Source organism: Coptis chinensis, chromosome 7, assembly GCF_015680905.1.
Source record: "Coptis chinensis isolate HL-2020 chromosome 7, ASM1568090v1, whole genome shotgun sequence".
In the NCBI taxonomy this organism is placed as follows: Eukaryota; Viridiplantae; Streptophyta; class Magnoliopsida; order Ranunculales; family Ranunculaceae; genus Coptis; species Coptis chinensis.
In genome coordinates, this window is record NC_141462.1 from 11,009,551 (window position 1) to 11,028,406 (window position 18,856).

Consider the following 18,856-nt stretch of genomic DNA (forward strand, 5'->3'; position numbering starts at 1 on the left):
CAATATGGATTCAAAAAAGCAATTAAAGACTCAGCTTTGGAAGGGTGCAGCTGGTATCAGAAAAGATTCAGAGGCAGAGTTATCACAATCAGAAAGAGGTCGAACAGATCAGGTAGATTTATTAGCATCGAAGCTTACTTTGGGAACCCAAATGACCTTTGTCTCTTGCCATTCCAGAGGGTCAAAACGGGAGGGGATGGTTGGAATTCACACGGATGTTTGCGGCAACCACAGCAGGTCAAGGATACCAGATTCCTATGCCTCAAAACCACACTGTTCAAAATACACAGTGTAACCAGAGTTTAAGGAATGAAGGTATATCCTACGCAGAAATGGTGAGAAATGGGTCGCCATCATCACAAATCAGAAACAAAGATCAGAGATGGGTATCCATTTGGGGGTTAAGTAAAAAAGAGTGGAATCCTACAACCTTCACCAAGATCAAAGGAAGTTGTCCGGGCATTACTCTTGTTGTAGTGATATCCTCCAAAGAAGATGGTCTTTTCGCTTTAATCGACGAACCAACTGTGGAAATCCCCCGATCAATCTCTATCAGGATCCGAGGTAAATCACTTCGTTTGTTTCTAGACACTGATCCAAAAGAGGATTTACTTCAACTGATTGGTATTAAAGGCAGCTCGGAGTCGAGAGCAGTCGGGAGCCGATCTGAGGAGGAACAGAGCACAAGACAGGCCTCTCCGGTGGCCAAGGATGTTCCCGTCGAGAAAATTTCTGGTGGTGGTCAAACCCAAAACTGTTGGTCAACAGTGGGCAATGTGGAGCCTCATGACTCCAACACGCTGAGAGAGAGGATTGGCAGAAATTTGAATTGTGGTGTCAGGGAAGCAGAAGGTTGCAGAATGGATAGGCCTGCATCTGTAGGTACGAACACGCAACGTGGCAATATAGGGTCTACGGGATCAAGATATGAAGTTCTAGGAAGGCAAGATAGTCAACAGGGTCAAGAGTCTCCAGAAGTGGGCCAGTTGAGAACTCCCAATTTATTTCCTAGGTTACAAAGGATTAGGGAGGGACATAGGACTCAACATCAGGCTCCACAGGATCAAGAGTATACAGAAGTGGGTCAGTTAAGAACTCCTATTTTATTTCCTAGGATGCAAATGATGACGGAGCGACATAGGACTAAACATCTCGTGACTCCTCAATCAGTGGGACAGCAGAATATGACGGGTGGGGGTTCTGTTGTGGACCTGAACAATGTCTCAGCTAGGTACCAGTTCAATCCAGCCCACAGTCATATCTTTCCAGCCAGGCCCACAGATGCACAAGACAGTCACATTTTAGGCCCATATGCTTCTAATAGGGCCCAATCCTCTGTATCTAATTCAGCTCAGGAGTCCAGCGTTGCTGGGCCTCATGATCTTGGGCTTAAACATCTCAAACATACCACCTGGGCTACATGATGCGGGATTAAACAACATTAATAGATCACCCATCTATCATTTCAACCAGTGCAACCGTTCTTTACAAACTGGAAATGGTAGACAAAACGAGTCTATGGAATCACGAGATGGGCTTGGTGCTATTCTTACTTAATTTTAACACCCATCCAGCTCCAGCTCCAGCTCCTCCAATAAATGGAAATGATAGCAGCAGTGATCAGCCTGACAGGGGCCACCGCCAGTCTAGTGGTTCTAGTACTCATGAACACAGGTCGTCAGCCGGTGTAGTTAATGAGAATTCTAACAGCAGAACGACAACTACTAGAGATGATTTTTTGAATTCCACTGAGGAGACTAATAGAACCGACGATGACGGGATTACAGTTGGGGATGAAGCAGCAACAGTACCCATGGACCAAACAGTAGAAGTGAGGGTTGGTATGCAAACAAATGAATCTGAACATGGGTGGGGTATCATAGAAGCCTTATCATCAAGAGTTCACTCTTCCCCTCCAATCTTTGCCATCAACGAGGCTGCTGATCTCCTTCTTCGAACTTCAGAACCTCTAACTTATCCCATCTCTCTTTTGACATGTTTTAATTTTAATCTTCCAATCTTGGGGCAACTAGAGTCTAATTTTGGTTGTATGTCTACACAGGATAGCCCGTTAGGAGCATGGACCCAAACCTTGGCAGGAGACTTCTCTGAGGCCGATATAGGTGGATCATCTTGCACATCTCCGAGTGAGAGGTGTCCAAATCCTCAATCCCCTGGTCGAAATGTTTTGAATATGAGAAGGTCCATGGGGGCAGTAGCACTTCTTCAGTCCGATATCATAATTCGGCATAACACATTGAAAGATTCAAACCTGTCTGACTTGACATGGCATCCTGCTAGTCCTACTTGGCGAGGTTGGGGGTGAAAGGTTGTCGTCGGGGAGTTGGCCATTGCTGAACATAGTTTGGAGAGTCCTTTAGAAATAGAACCCATTAATGTGAGTGAAGGTGTTGGAACTTTTGAGTTAGCGAGTGCCAGTTGGTTAGAGAGTCATCGTGAGGAGTTTGCGAGGTTAGCTGGTCTGTCTTTTCAAGGGCGTTGGGAAGACGCCCTTAATATCCTTAGTGATATTATGGGATCACAAAGGAGTTGTAACACACCTCTGAATAATGGTACTGATCTGGTTTTGTCTGAAGGGAGAGAGGAAACTTCGTCAGTTATATTCCCTAACTGCAACCGTAAATTAGCCAAGGAGGTTATGAGGTTATCGTCTACCGTGAATTATGGGGAACCACCCAGTGGGAGCAGGAGGAGTGTGAGGGGGAATAAGTTGTCTTAATGACGCCAAAGATCTTGTCTTGGAATGTTAGAGGATTAGGTGATATGGATAAAAGAACTCTTGTCAAGGATTTTATAAGTCAGTCTGGGGCTTCGATTGTTACTCTACAAGAGACTAAACTGGAAGTGATAGATAATAATGTGATTCAAGATATTTGGGGCAGGAATAATTTGGGGTGGGTTGCCACTCCACTTTTTAGGTACCGAGGTGGGGTATGTGTGATTTGGGACAAAAATGTGATTCGCGGTAGAAGATTCCCTTATTGGGGCATACTCTGCTACCATTTTGTATTATGAGATTGGAAGCCTTGATAAATGGATGTTTTCAGGAGTATATGGTCCATCTAATAAGAGCGATCTCAAGGATCTCTGGGAAGAGTTAGATAACGTTCGAGCTTACTCTGTGTTGGCTTCGTGGTGTCTTGCAGGGGATTTTAATATGATAAGGTTTTCTGAGGAGAAGAGTGGTGGATGCGCCATTACCTCGGGTATGAGGAGATTTTCTGACTTTGTTAATCGGCACGATTTGGTGGATCTGCCGTTTGTTGGGGGTAATTTTACTTGGTCATACCACAAGGTGGACCCTATACTTGTTCGTCTTGATAGGTTTCTCATTGATACTGGATGGGAGGATAAGGCCCCGAACTTGATCCAAACCATACACTCTGCTCCTATTTCTGACCATCGGCCCATCACTTTGGAGTGTAGAAAATCTTCTAAGCGACCCTCTCCTTTTTCGTTTTGAGTTAATGTGGTACGCTTGAACCGTCTTTTGAAGAGTTGGTGAAAACTTGGTGGGGTGAAGGAGTGTTTGAAGGACGGCCTAGTTTCATTGTCGCAAAAAAATTGGTTTGTTAAATCTAAAATCAAAGTGTGGAGCAAGGAAGTCTTTGGGAGTGTGGAGACACGAAAAAAGAACTCCCTTCAAGAACTTAAGGATTTGGACACCGTGGAGGAGGAGCGGAACCTAACAGAAGCCGAAAGGGATAGGAGGGAGGTGGTTAAAAGAGAGTTAGAGAGAGTAATCTTGATGGAAGAGATTGCTTGGAAGCAAAGATCAAGGGATAAGGAGATCCAAGAAGGAGACCAGAATACGAAGTATTTCCACAGCCTCGCTAATGCTAGGAGAAGAGTTAATTCGATTTCCAAGTTGAACATAGGGGGCTCTCTAGTTGATGATGAAGAGGTAATCCGTAATGAGACTGTGAATTTTTATACAGAATTGTACAAAGAGCCTATGAGATACAGACCTCAACTTGACAATCTCGAAGTTAATCAAATTTCGGTGGAAGATAAGGAGTGTTTGGAGCAACCGCTTAAGGAGGAGATTTTTGGAGCTCTGAATTCGATGGATGGAGACCGTGCTCCGGGCCCTGATGGGTTTCCTGTTGAATTTTTTAAAAAGTTTTGGACTACCATTAAAAGAGATTTTTTGGAGATGGTGAGAGATTTCCAAATGAACTGTTTTTTGGAGCATAGTTTGAACCATACTTTTCTCACTCTTATTCCTAAGGTGCATGGGGCAGTGGAAATGGGGGATTTCAGGCCTATTAGTCTTGTGGGAACTGCTTATAAAATTATCTCCAAGGCTCTTTCTTTGAGGTTAAAAAAGGTTCTTGACTTCGGTTATCTCAAGCAGAACAAGGAGCGTTTATTTTCGATAGACAAATCCTAGACGGTGTTCTAATTGCTAATGAAGCCATTGATGATAGGATTCGTTCTAGGACGCCTGGGATTGTTTGTAAGGTGGACATCTCCAAAGCCTATGATAATGTGAGTTGGTCCTTTTTAGATTATATGTTGAGGCGGATGGGTTTTGGAGAGGTTTGGAGAAGTTGGGTCCGTAAGTGCATTTCATCCGCGTCTTTTTCCGTCTTAGTGAACGGGTCTCCCGCGGGGTGGTTTAAGAGTTCTAGGGGTTTAAGACAGGGTGATCCTTTATCTCCCTTCCTTTTTCTCATTGTGGTGGAAGCTTTGAGTCGGATTATTCGAAGAGCCAATGAGTGGGGTGTTTTGTCGGGGTTTTCCGTGGGGAGACACAATATTAAGATCACCCACTTACAATTTGCAGATGACACTATCATCTTTTTAGGCAATGAGGAGAATCAAGTTAGATACCTTAGAGGTCTTCTTGCTTGTTTTGAGGAGGTATCAGGCTTGAGAATCAACATTGCTAAGAGCACGGTGTATTATGTAGGAGGGAGTAATAGTGCAGTTCAGCTTGCTAGTGTCTTGGGGTGCTCTCGATGTTCTTCTTCGTCTTTACTTAGGTCTTCCTTTGGCTAAATAGGTGTGTTTTTTATTTGGGACCCCGTGATAGAGATATGAGCGCAAGTTGACTTCTTGGAGAGGTCGTTACCTCTCGAAAGGGGGTAGAGTGGTCCTCATTAAGAGTTCCTTGTCTAGTCTACCCGTTTATTTCATGTCGCTCTTTCGAGCACCAGTGAGTGTCACTAAGCGGTTGGATAAGATTTCGAGAGATTTTTTATGGGGAGATTCCGAGGAGGCACATCACTACCATCTCGTTAGTTGGAATAGGGTGTGTACTTCTAAGGATCAAGGTGGCATTGGTATAAAGAAGACCCGGTTTATGAATCGTGCCCTTTTGAGTAAGTGGTTGTGGAGGTTCGGTATTGAGAGTGAGAGACTGTGGAGGAGAATTATTGTCTCCAGGTATGGGTTGAGTCCTTTTGGGTGGGAGAGCCGTGATGTGACGATTCCCTATGGGTGTGGAGTGTGGAAAGGGATTATGAAAGAAGTGGAGGACTATAGGAAAAATATTTCCTATAGAGTCAACAAAGGGGATAGAGTCAGATTTTGGGAGGATGTTTGGAATGGGGATAGAGCCTTGAGTAGGGATTTTGGGAACTTCTATGCCATGTCAAACAGGAAGAATCAGCCGGTTAGGGATTTCATTGTTATGATAGATGGTACTGCCTCATGGAACATTGATCTCAGACATACGTTCAATGACTGGGAGATTGACGATTTGGCTACTTTGATGGCGAGATTAGGGTCTCCACCTAATATCACTCTCGAAGATGATCAACAGGTTTGGGCCCATGATGCCAAAGGTATTTTTACTGTTAGATCTTGGCATTCAACCCTCCTTGCTGCCTCACCTAACCAAACGGATATCCTATCACACCTTGTTTATCCTTGGTGTTTCATTTGGAGGGCTAAAATTCCGTCTAGGGTTTCTTTCTTCACTTGGTGTTCGGTTTTGGGTAGAATTTTAACCATTGACAATCTTCGGAAAAGGAAAATGATTATTGTTAATTTCTGCCCTTTTTGCTATGATTCGGAGAATCCTTTGCCCTTTTTCTTATGCCATTTGGAACTATTTTATTCAATCTGGGTCAATCTCTTGGGTGTGTCCTCGATCTGCTTGTGATCTTTTGATGATGTGGTCTAGTCTTTGGTCTCCCACCCGTACTAAGAGAAAGTTGTGGAGTATCATTCCCTTTGCGATACTATGGGGTATATGGTTGGAAAGAAACCGGAGACATTTCGAGGATAGAAGCCTTGACGTTGCACATTTGATTCTTCACATCAAAGGATTGCTTTTCCTTTGGTGTAAGCGGTGGAAGGAGTTCAAGGAGATACCATTCGGGTCCTTTGCTTTTTCTTGGGAGGATATCATTCGAGATGTCTAATCACTATTGTATTTCTGCGTTTCCTTGTTGTTGTCTTTTATTTTATTTTACGGTTCTTAGTAGGATATCTCATCCTATTTTGTAATTATCTTTTATATAGTTTATAAATATATTGATCGTTTACCTCTTCAAAAAAAAAAAAAAAAAAGGAGGAGAAACCATTTATACTTACGATGATATGTTCTTTTATTCTTTTGAGAACATAAACTATATCATGTATTCCAATAGAAAGGTTCAAACAACAAAAACTAAAAAAACCAGCTAAGAACATGAGTTGTATACGAATACTACAAATTAGTTGATGAGCATGTTGAAGTGGCAGAATCTAATATTACCTCTTAGTTGAACATACTTCCAGCTTTGGAGGGACCTTAGAGTAGGCACTGAGCATCCTGAAAGAAGAAACATACGACTTAAAGACCAATAAAAGAGGAATCACTGGGTGGATTCCATATCTTCAACAGCTTCACCATCAGATGAATTGTAAAACCATATCCCATTAACTTCTTGGCCGGGCAGCATTCTTACATGACCGGCTGTGATCAATATCTCTTCAATTGATGGGTCGATTCCAATATATTCTTTGAGACTTCACCTCGACACCGTCACTAGGACCTGCAAGTGTGCACTTGTGGCTGCCAGAATATGCGTCCCATACCAGAAGCAAGCAATTTCCCATCAAACTTATTAAACTGGTAATGGAGTTTGAATGACCTGCATAAAACAAATGGAGGTTTACAAAAAAAAACCAGTTGCCACCAATGTTTCGATTGTAGGACAGGATTGGATCTGTGCCCATACAAACAGAAAGCAAAAAACCAGAGACTTGAAAAAGTAAAAAAAAATGGGTGGAGCCCCTTCACCGAGAAGGGGGTGGTAGTGCCTCGATGACAGGGGGGGTTCAGCCTCAGTGAGGGGTCGTGTTTCCCCTGCCATGTCCTCAGCAGGAAGTGGGGTGGTGGGTGGAAGGTGCCTCGTGGGCATCTGTTTCTGGTATCAAACTTATTAAATACGTAATAAACACTGTATAAAAAGACGATGTGGGACTAAAACATGTTTTTTTTTATAACTGCCAAAATATAATTCCAATCTCTAATTCACCTTTCTTCTCCATTGTCGATTCACTATTGAATAATCACGCTTTGCGAAATCTCCATTCTCGAATTTGAGGATCAACAAATCTCCATCCTCAATTTGGGTGGAATCGCCAGAGAGAGTGAGAGGGAGGTCTCTTTTTTTTTTTGAGAAATTTTCTGTTTTTTGAGAAATGGGGACGAGGGCGGATTTGGTTTTGGGCTTTTCTTATTTTTGTGGGCGTTTCTTTGTTTTAACGCAAAATTGTTTTCAAACGAGGCGACTTTTGTGATTGAAAATGGCGCGAACACGCGGCTTTTTTTTTGTTTTAACGCAACGACCTTAACAAAGGATCACATGTAAATAATCTATCCTACCAAAGGTTAAAAAGTAATTTCGCTGAATTTGGATTCTTAAAATTTCATACACTTTCCACTTTTTATTCCCATTTTGCCATTTATATTTTCATTAAATGACATTATTAGAAAAGCAAAATTAAAGTAAATTAAATTTTAAACAAGGGTATATGTGTCGATCAACTGGACATCCTGCCCAATCAACATCTATATAACCAATAATAGATGTATGCCTATTTTTCCACATCCAAATACCTCTGCCTGGCAGATATTGTAGTATTCTGGAAATTACATTCATATGTGGAGTCCTTAAAGAATGCATAAAACGACTAACCAAGCTCACTGCATAAGAAATATCTAGTCGGGTAAAAGTTAAATATATTAGTTTACCAACTAATCACTGATACTGACCAATGTCAGTAAGAAGATCACCGGTGTTGTCGAACTTGGCTCCACTGTCAGTTGGAGAATCAGATGGTTTTACCCACAGCTTTCCTGCTTCACTCAAAAGATCCAACACATACTTTCTTTGATTTAGAAATATATATTTTTTTTAATAAGCAATTTCGATCCCAAAAAATTACTTCATAATACCCAAATCCTTGATGACAAATTTCTTGTGCAATAACTCCTTGAGCTTAGAAATTTCAATATGGTCATTACCTGTGATAGCTATGTCATCAACATAAATAAGAACAACCACCAAGCCTGACCTGCTAGACTTAACAAATAAAGAAGGATCAATATCATTCCGCTTAAGACCGGTCATAGCTAGAACAGAACTAAGCTTGGCATACCATGCTCGTGGAGATTGTTTAAGTCTATAGATAGCCTTTTTTAACTTGCATACTAATCCAATCTTAGTCTCCTTCGGATGTCTAGGTGGGATGCTCATATACACTTCTTCTTTAAAATCGCCGTATAAGAATGCATTTTTAACATCCATCTGAAACAATTTCTAGTCTTGATTTATAGCTAGAGATACAAGAACTTTAAACGTGTTCATCTTTGCAACTGGTGCAAAAGTCTCCCTATAGTCCTGACCATATATGTTTGGTGAATCCAATTGCAACGAGTCGATCTTTAGACCTCTCTAAGGAACCATCACTGTTGAACTTGTTTCTAAACACCTAACGACAATCAACTGTTTTCTTTCCGTAAGGTAGCATAACAATCTCTCAAGTTTTATTCTAGTCTAGACACGAAGTTCTTCTTGCATCGCCTTTCTCCATACTGAACGAGAGTTAGCTTCTCTAAAGTTCTTGGGTTCTTGCACATCATCGACTATACTCAAGAAAGCATGATGAGATGAAGTGATATTGGCATACGTTATATACTCCTGTAGCGGATATGAAACGTCATGCAAGGAATAAAAATTCCTATGAATCACTGGAGGATGCAGTTCTCTATCAAATTTATAGTAATCCTTGAGAGTTACTGGAGGTTGTCTCTCGCTCGTTGATTGTCGGCCGGAAGAGCTGGGGCGACCACTAGAAGCTCCCCGCCTCGGTTTGCTCTACTGCCCGACATCTATCGGACATGGACAAACACCAGAGCGTGAGTTCATGGTTTTCTTCCTTATTTCCTCTCTTTGAATAGTTGCACAAATAGCAGCAAGTGATGGAAGAGTGCTTTCCATTAGAATATTGCTTTCCAGATTTTCATATTCTGGTTTAAGACTACGAAATACTATGAAGATTTTATCCTCTTCAGCACGTTTCAACATAGTCTTAGCATTTGTGGTGTGTGGACGATATATGTTTAACTCATCCCATAATTTCTTCAAATTCCCAAGGTGTTTTGTAAAAGTCTTATCACCTTGTTGCGAAGGACCGATTGCGAGTTGAAGTTCAAACACATGGGCATAATTGTTCTGGTTTCCGTATAAATCTTCAATTTGAATCCCACATCTCCTTTACATAATCAGAGAAAGTAAAAATTTCAACAATAGTAAACTCCATAGAATTGAGTAACCAAGATCAAACAAGCTGATCATTGGAAACCCAATTCTCATATTCGGCATCATCAATGGCAGGACACACCTTTGCATCATTAATGAACCCTAATTTTCTCTTGCCACCAAGCGATAGCGAAACAGCCCTAGACCAAGGTATATAGTTTGTTCCATTCAGGAGAATTGATGGCGGACTTCCAACCGGATTAGAATCGATCTCTGTTATTCTGGCCGGACTTGGGGTTTGGTTTTGGATCTGACATAGTGTATTGGGTTTAAGTTGATTTAGAGGAGAGATTAAGCCCTCGGCTCTGATACCATGTAGAATTAAACAACCTAATCAAAGAGACAAAAAACACAATAATTTATAGTGGTTCGATGCCAATGCGGCCTTACGCCCACGGAGAAGAAAAAGTTTATTGCTTGATTGATTTATTAGGGTTCCATTACAAAGATATATATAGGCACAACACAAGTGCACAAAATCATGTATATTCTAAGAATGGAGTCTTCCCTAGTTTAGAAACACTGAAGTCGGTTGAACTTGTCATGAACCACTGACGCGGGCGACGCGCGCTTCATCATGTGCAAAACAAGGCTACATTACACGCTTCTCTTCTCTTTCTTCTCCCAGTTACACTTGCACTTAATACATGATTGTGTGGCTTTATCTTTCTTTTTACTATCTTAAATATTAATCCAACTTAATAAAACTATGAATTCACCAATGATCTAACAATAGGCGAATAATAGTATAAGAGCGGGCACCTTGGTGAGGAATATGCCAAAAAGAGTGGGAAAATGAAATTATAATGTCCCCTCATACATTTTATGTGATCTTTGGAAATAAGATTCATATGGCTAACATGACATTTTACAATCTTATTTGGAACATCCGAATTGAACTCCAATATTGGGTTTATGGGGTTTAAATATACATAGAGAACTAATTTGACAATGCCCATACATATTATAATACTAAACAAGCAGTGAGTTGTTTGGCAAAGAAAATCCTTGTGTGGTTATGACAATGATTATAATGATTTATTCTCTCAAATTTGCTAACTTTAATTGTCGTTTTTCACAATCTCATATTCAATGCAACCAATCTTGCTCCAACTACATTATAATTCCAAATAAAAAATATGTTTTTGAAGAATATCAAAATTGAAAGAACGAGATAGTATCTACATATTCATATTGAAAGAGTTGATATACACTGGATAAGGAAAATTGAAGTTAAGCTAAACAGAAGAGAAACTCGTACCAGTTTTAGCACCATTAATAACATTCCATAAAGCAGACATTTCAGCATCTGCATATTGGCCAAGAATCACACGACACAATATACCTCTCCTATTTCACGTAACATGGAGTTTTCAGGTTAACTTTGATAAGAAAAAACAGTGATAATTTATTATTTTTACTAGAAGAGTTGTTTCAAAACCATTTGTAAAAGCATGTTAATTGAAATCAATGTTTTTCGGTGAGAGAGACTTGAAAAAGTAAAAAAAATGGGCGCCCCTTCACCGAGAAGGGGGTGGTTTCCCTGTGCCATGAGGGGTCGTGTTTCTCTGTGCCATGTCCTCCATGTCCTGGGGGGGCGGGTGGAAGGTGCCTCGTCGGGTTTCTGGTATCAAACTTATTAAATACGTAATAAACACTGTATAAATACGATGTGGGACTAAAACATGTTTTTTTTTTATAAAATGCAAAATAATTCCAAATCTCTACACTATATAACGATGTAGTTAAGTACATTGATGGTGGGGTTACAGATTTCTCTGCTAGTTAGATTGTTTGATCCTTCTTATATGTTCTATCACAGATTCTAGAGGAAGAGAAGAACCTTGGTGCTCATGATCGCCTAATTCATGTTTATCATTTCACCAAAGACATCTCTCAGAATTAGATGGTAAGTTTAGATATTAAGCACAGCTCAAGTCCAATTGGTACTTGTGCAGTGATGAATGGCAATGCTTGCACCCTCACAAATTCAACCTCTTGAATGTTTGGAATCTTTTCATATTTCAATCAGCTGGTTCAGGATTTCAGCAAGCCATTCTTTCTTGTCATTTATGAGGGTGAGACTTTAGCAGAAGCTAAGGTGCGCATAAAGAAGAAATTGCTTGTCCCAGATGAGGAGTTCTCTCAGGCACTTTTCTCCTACACAGTTGGTTAGAGACCATCTTATTTCATCTTAGTTTGAGTCACTCAATATAAAGTAAAGATACATCTATATCACATTATTTGGTAACTTCGCTTAATTACTGTGAAAATTGCCTTTTCGATTGTTTGATCACGATGAAAATCTAAATTTAGAACTCATTATTTTGGCCAATGGAAGTTTGTTTTTTTGTCATTGGGTCATACGAGTACCTCGAGGACCACGATATTGTGTCTATTTGTTTTCGTGTCCTGTTCATCCGAACTTTATATTTTGCATCCCCTGTTTCTTGGCTTATGTATTTCTTTTATTTTTTGTGAGTTTTGCTTGATAAATGTCTTGTTTCCCATGGTGTTGCCTACAGAGAAGAGAGATGTGTGGAGCATGGGAGCAGTATCTTGGGTTGGAGCACTGTGATAGTACTCAATCATGGGCTTCTGTATCCAATCAAGTTCTTAATAATTTGTTTGAACAGTAATTTGATGTGTATGTCTACGTGTGTACTTTATATATGTGCATCCCAAATTCACTTTTACCAGAGTTGAACTTCTCAAAGTTGAACACTAAGAAGCTTTATTCCAATATTTATGTAACTAGTTTTCAAACCCGTTCTACTAACAGGTGTTGTTATATTAAATTATTTTAAAAAATATTAGCAACTATTCATAGCTATGAGATATGGAAATTATATTAATCACTTGTTCAAATTTCTTGCACCACTCTCTATCAAAAGAAAACACCAAACTTTGGTAAAACTCATCGATTTATTTTTGTTGTTATGTTCAATAATAGAAGTTTGATTGAAATTTTGTGGCGAAGATCATATTGAAGCTATTTAAATAGCAAGGCATTCCCAATCATAATAAAATAATTATAATAAACACTACTTAAAATGCAAAACTATATTTGTCAAGATATTATATTCTCCCTATATATAATACAACTATGTTTCGAGGTTAGTTCAATGCATTTGCATCAAGTTTCCGATTTTACGTTAATTATTCTTTGAGGCTAGTTCAACGTAGTTGGATCTAGTTTCCAATTTACCATTAATTATTCTTTGAGGTTAATTCGATGAAGTTGTATCAAGTTTTTGATTTTCCGTTAATTATTCTTTGAGGTTAATTTAATGTAATTGTATCAAGTTTTTGATTTCCCGTTAATTATTCTTTGAGGTTAGTTCAGTGCAGTTGCACCAAGTTTACAATTTCCCATTAGTCATTAAGGTTAATTCAGTACAGTTCCATCTAGTTTTCAATGTTTCGTTAATTACTCTTTGAGATTAGTTAATTGCATTTGCATCAAGGTTCCAATTTTCCGATAATTACTCTTCAAGGTTAGTTTAATACATCTGCATCCAGTTTCTGATTTCCCGTTAATTATTTTTTGAAGTTAGTTCGCATCTAGCTTCCAATTTCCGGTTATTTATGCTTTGAGGGTAGTTCGATGTAGTTACATCCGGTTTCCGATTTCCAGTTAACTATTCTTTGAGGTTATTTCAATACATTTGCATCCAGTTTCTGATTTTCCGTTAAATATTCATCAAGGATATTGCATCCAATTTCTAATTTTCCGGCCTGTTAGTTAATATATGATTTTAGTTTAATGTAGTTGCATCCAGTTTTCGATTTTCTGTTAATTATTCTTTGAGGTTAGTTCAATGCAGTTGCATCCAATTTCTGATTTCCCGTTAATTATTTTTTTAGGTTAGTTTGATGCATTTGCAGCAAATTTTCAATTTTTTGTTAATTATTTTTTAAGGTTTGTTCAGTGCAGTTACATCTAATTTATGATTTCCCATTAATTATTCATTGATGTTAGTTCAGTGCATTTGCATCCATTTTTTGATGTTTCTATATTTGTTAATTAGTCTTTAGATTAGTTCATTGCATTTGCATTCAGTTTCTAATTTCTCTTAAATAATTCTTTGATGTTAGTTCAATATATCTGCATCTAGTTTATGATTTCTGATTATTTATGTTTTGAGGTTAGTTCGATGCAATTTCAAATACTTTTTGATTTCTCGTTAACTATTTTTTGAGGTTATTTCAATGCATTTGTATATAGTTTCTGATTTCCCGTCAATTATTTTATGAGGTTAGTTTAATGCAGTTGCATTTGGTTTTTGATTTCCTGTTAATTATATTTTAAGGTTAGTTCAATGCATTTGCATCCAGTTTCTGATTCACCGTTAATTATTATTTGAGATTTGTTTGATGCATTTTTGCATACCATTTCCGATTTCCCGTTAAATATTTTTCAAAGATTTGCATCCAATTTCTAATTTCCCATTATTATTTTTGGCGTTAGTTTAATGCAGTTGCATCTAGTTTCCGATTTATAGTTAATTACTTTTTTAGTTTAGTGTATTGCATTTGCATAAAGTTTTCGATTTCCCATTAATTACTCTTTGAGCTCAGTTCAATGTATTTGAATCTAGTTTTCGATTTCCTTTTAATTATCCAATGTTGTGTGTAATACCAACTTTCTACTTATGCATTTGTAGTGTCCTTGCAAACATGACATAAAAATAAATTTTTACTATATGGGATCATCAAAGATTATCCAGTTCCCGATTTCCCATTAATTATTCTTTAAATTATATACCTAACTCACTATGTGGGATCTTCAAAGATTATCTACGAACTAGTCCTGTCATATTAATTTTATGAAAAATATATCCAACTATATATGCATAACTATTATATACAAATATTATATTGATCACTCATCCAAATTTCTTATAACATGAAAACCCCACGTACTCTCTATTAAAAAAAATAATAACTCACCATTGATAAAACCCTTCAACTTCATTTGTTGTTTAATAATAGAAGTTTGATTGAAGTTTTGTGAAATTATCTAATAAGACGAAATTCATATTAAAGCTACTTGAATAGTAAGGTGTTCCGAATTATACGGAAAAAGATAAGATAAACACTGTTTTAAATGCAAAACTATACTTATCGAGACATTCCCACAACATATAACACAACTATATTTTGAGGTTAGTTCAATGCATTTGCATCCAGTTTCTAATTTTCTGTTATTTATTTTTTTCAGGTTAGTTTAATGCAGTTCGTTGCATCCAGTTTCCGATTTCTTGTTAATTATTTTTTGCAGTTAATTTAATGCATTTGCATCCAATTTCCAATCCTACTAATTATTCTTCGAGTCAGTTCAATGCATTTGCATCCAGTTTCTGATATCCCGTTAATTATTATTTTTAGATTAGTTTAATACATTTGCATCAAGTTTTCGATTTCTCATTTATTATTTGATGAGATTGCATTTGCATTTAGTTTCTGATTTCCCGTTAATTATTGTTTGAGGTTAGTTCAATGAATTTGCATCCAGTTTTCGATTTTCCGTTAATTATTTCTTGAGGTTAGTTCAATGCATTTGCATCCAATTTATTTTTTTGAAATTAGTTCATTGTAGTTGCATCCAGTTTCCGATTTTCTGTTAATTATTTTTAAAGATTAGTTTCACACATTTGCATCATGTTTCAAATTTATAGTTTTTTTTTAGGTTAGTTCAATACAGTTGCATCCAGTTTCCGATTTCCCGTTAATTTAATCTCTAAGGGTTAGTTCAATACATTTGCATTCAGTTTCCGATTTTCCGACAATTATTTTTTGGTGTTAGTTCGATATATTTGCATCCAAGTTTTGATTTCCCGTTAATTATTCTTTGAGGTTAGTTTAATGCAGTTGTATCAATATTCTGATTGTAAGATTAGTTTAATGCTTGCATATGCATCCAATTTTCGATTTCCATTAAATATTATTTGAGGTTAAATGCATCTAGTTTTCTGTTTCTCGTTAATTGTTCTTTGAGGTTAGTTTCATGCAGTATTATATATATTTTAAATTATTTGTCATTATTGGTTTTTTTTTTGTTTTTCATTTGTTATTATATATTTTGTGATGTTATTTTCTGTATAATTTAATTTTCCACATTTAATTTGTTTTGGTTTGGTTTGGTATATAATTTATTTAAGTCCGACGTCCACTTTAACTAAATCAATAGTTATATAATTTATTTAAGCCAACGTCTATTTTAACTGAATCTTATTATTCTGCTAAAATTAGAAATTATAAAATTCATATATTTAATTAGAATATGTCGTAATTATTGTGGCCTATGGTTTATGAAATATTTAACTATGACTAAATGTCTAAATCCCACAGTGGATGACACCTCAAATTTATCCAACTTTATTTGTTAGGCCCATATATATAGTGCAAACAATACACTTTTATTTGTTTTGGGTGTACACTATTATTTATTTTATGATTAGTTTACTTTTTTTTCTTTTTTCCCAGTCACATGTGCGGTTAACAAATGCATAAAGTAAATGTTCAAGCAACTCAATTCATTTTTTTCTTTGTTCTTTTATAGTTTCATTATCATTTTCTAGAAAGAAACTTTGTTATGTTAAACTTCACCTGAGATTAGTGTGGAAACTATTCTTTATGACGTAAGGGTTTTAGGAAAATCGTTTTTTATTGAAAATATTGTTTTTTGCATTTTTTTTCCCGTAATTAGCTATATTGTTTAGGAAAAGTTGGAGACTTTGAAACTCTAGATGGAATTGTTTCTTTATTTATATCCTACTTTTTCATATTTAATAATAGAGTTTAGAAAAAACAGGAGTCTCTGTGAGTGATCCAAAAAATAGATTGGTGAGAGTATAACTATAATATATATAAGGATTTGGATTTTTTTTTTCTTTTTTTTTTTTTTTTCGTAATTAGTATTAGAGTTTACAAAAAGTTGGAGACTCTGTGGAGCCTGGAAAAATAGAGCCAAGAGGGTATAGCTATAATATATATCTAAAGATTAACGGTTATAAATGGTATGTATGCTCATATATATTTCTCTTTTGTGTTTTTTGATGATCACTTGGTTTTTAAATGATTGATTAATTATATGTGGTCGCTGGATAGGTTGTTCTTTGTTCCCAAGGGGAACCACGTAAATTTTTGTCGGTGTACCTAGATGTTGCCGATTCAACTAGTTTATCTCAAGGTTGGAGTATATTTGCCAACTATGGTTTGTCGCTGGTTAATCAACGGAATAGGCGGTTTTACCGTGTGAGAAAAGGTTTCAATTCTATGATCTTTATTGAGTTTTAGATTCAATGATCTCATTTGTTATGAATTCCCTAGGAAAGTTTATGGATTAGACCATAATGTATCTGTAAATAAGTTGAGTCCTTACTCTTTTTGCAAACACAAAACACCAATTTAATGCACGAGAATCTGATTGGGGATTCACGCCCTTCATTTCTCTCGGTGAGCTAAGGGACCACAGGAAAGGGTTTCTTTTGAATGATACGTTAATTGTCGAGGCAGGTTTCTTTTTACGAAGGTAAGCTTTTTCTTGATTAAGTATTGAACTTTGATTCAACCAAAATATTGAAGTTGTGAAATTGGTAGAGTTTTCCTGTGAATGATACTTAAGCTATCCAGTGCAGAGGTCACCATCCCTAAGGTTGGGGAAGGTAAGTTTATGTTGATTCATATATGCATCTCTCATTGCAATTATAATTCAAATATGATTCTTTTCTTGTCTGGGAAGAGCTCGGTTTGTGAGTTGATGAAGATTTGTTTGTTGATCTTTATTCTTTTCAAATTCATGTTCGGTTTCTATAAAGCTAGATGAGTTTTCAACGTTTTGGTTTGTTGTTGATTATTATAGGTCAAGAGTGCGGTGGTACTACGCAGAATCATCCGGCCGTTGATCTACCATCATCAACATTCACTTGGACAATTAGAAACTTCTCTAGGTTGAGCATCAAGAAGCATTATTCTCGAGTCTTTTCAAGTCGGTGGTTATAAATGGTACACTAACTAGTAACTGCTGCCCTTTGTTCGATTTCATTAGGGCGATACTAGAGCTATTTGATATAATCACTCTTTTAGTCTCGACAATTTTGTGTTTTTGATAGGCAAGTGTTGATTTATCCAAAGGGGAACAATGTAGATTATTTATCAATGTACGTTAGATGTCTCACATGCTTAATTTGCCTTGTGGTTGGAGTACAAATGCCCGATTCGGTTTGTCGATGGTTAATCAAGTGTAAATATAATACACAATACGGTTTGAATTCCCCCCCCCATCTCTTTCTTCCCAAAACTTTGTACGGGTATATTTAGTTATTTACCCTTCTATAATTATGTAGTTGGTGAATGAAAATTAAGCTAGAATAAAATGTTAATTTAGTATCTGGCGGCGTTTTTATTAGCTACTACATACGGTTTGCTAATTAGTCAGTAGTCCGCAATGCTTATTGTTTCCCTACCTAGCTTGGCTCATTTACATATATTTTTTTTGTGAAATCACGTAATATACAACTTATTATCATCTACAATAACATTACCAGCCTTGTCTTTGACAAATTGAGTCTTTAATCTTCATGCGGACACAACACACATTTAATGCACAAGAGAGTGATTGGGGATTCACGTCATTCCCTCTCAATAAGGCTTTGTGTGACCCTAGTAGAGGTTTCTTGTGGGTGATACTTTGATTGTTGGAGCAGAGGTAGATGTTACTAAGGTTGTGAAAGGTAAGTGTCACACCCCAAATTTCTAGAAAATTTAAAATAGGGAATTATCCACACCCTATTCCATCTTCTGAAAATCCCGGATGAAACAAAACCCTAATAACCCATTAACAACCACGATATTAAAATATGAGATCAAATTACAACCAAACGAACAACTCTTAATGTACAAATTCAAGAATTTACTAAACCACTCTATTACATCTGTTTCAAATCAAGACTTTATACTTCATAAAACTTATACCAGTAAGACTCAAAGAGCGAATCCCAATCAAGCGTCTTCATCCGCTGCATTCCACCATCTATGTTCCCAAGAACACACCCACGTTGCAAAAC

General features: G+C 37.1%; 2 protein-coding genes across 10 annotated transcripts in view; one reads left to right on the plus strand and one right to left on the minus strand.

The window, feature by feature from the left end:
* Positions 1-18,856, minus strand: part of LOC147485977 (uncharacterized) — a 34,662-nt gene that overhangs the window by 4,224 nt on the left and 11,582 nt on the right. For 3 of the 9 annotated variants that reach the window (XR_015201813.1, XR_015201811.1, XR_015201812.1), the window contains exons 1-2: positions 7,497-7,691; positions 6,731-7,109 (exon numbers count right to left, since the gene is read on the minus strand). The exons of the other annotated variants lie outside the window; for them this stretch is intronic. The gene's annotated coding sequence lies outside the window, so the exon portion shown is untranslated. Of the gene's footprint in view, positions 1-6,730; positions 7,110-7,496; positions 7,692-18,856 lie in introns of those variants that run through there. 9 annotated transcript variants of the gene reach the window in all.
* LOC147485978 (uncharacterized) lies at positions 2,350-4,414 on the plus strand. Its single transcript, XM_086570990.1, has 3 exons — positions 2,350-2,947; positions 2,991-3,443; positions 3,612-4,414. Exons 1-3 carry the CDS (start codon positions 2,740-2,742, stop codon positions 4,412-4,414), a joined length of 1,464 nt encoding a protein of 487 aa, XP_086427116.1. The 5' UTR covers positions 2,350-2,739.

Excerpts from the sequence above, each read along its gene's own strand:
- LOC147485978 (XM_086570990.1), top strand. The coding sequence starts at position 2,740 with ATGACGCCAAAGATCTTGTCTTGGAATGTTAGAGGATTAGGTGATATG. Across the intron at positions 2,948-2,990 it reads TCCACTTTTTAGGTACCGAG|AAGATTCCCTTATTGGGGCA; the intron begins GTGGGGTATGTG and ends GATTCGCGGTAG. Across the intron at positions 3,444-3,611 it reads TCGGCCCATCACTTTGGAGT|TGTGGAGCAAGGAAGTCTTT; the intron begins GTAGAAAATCTT and ends CTAAAATCAAAG.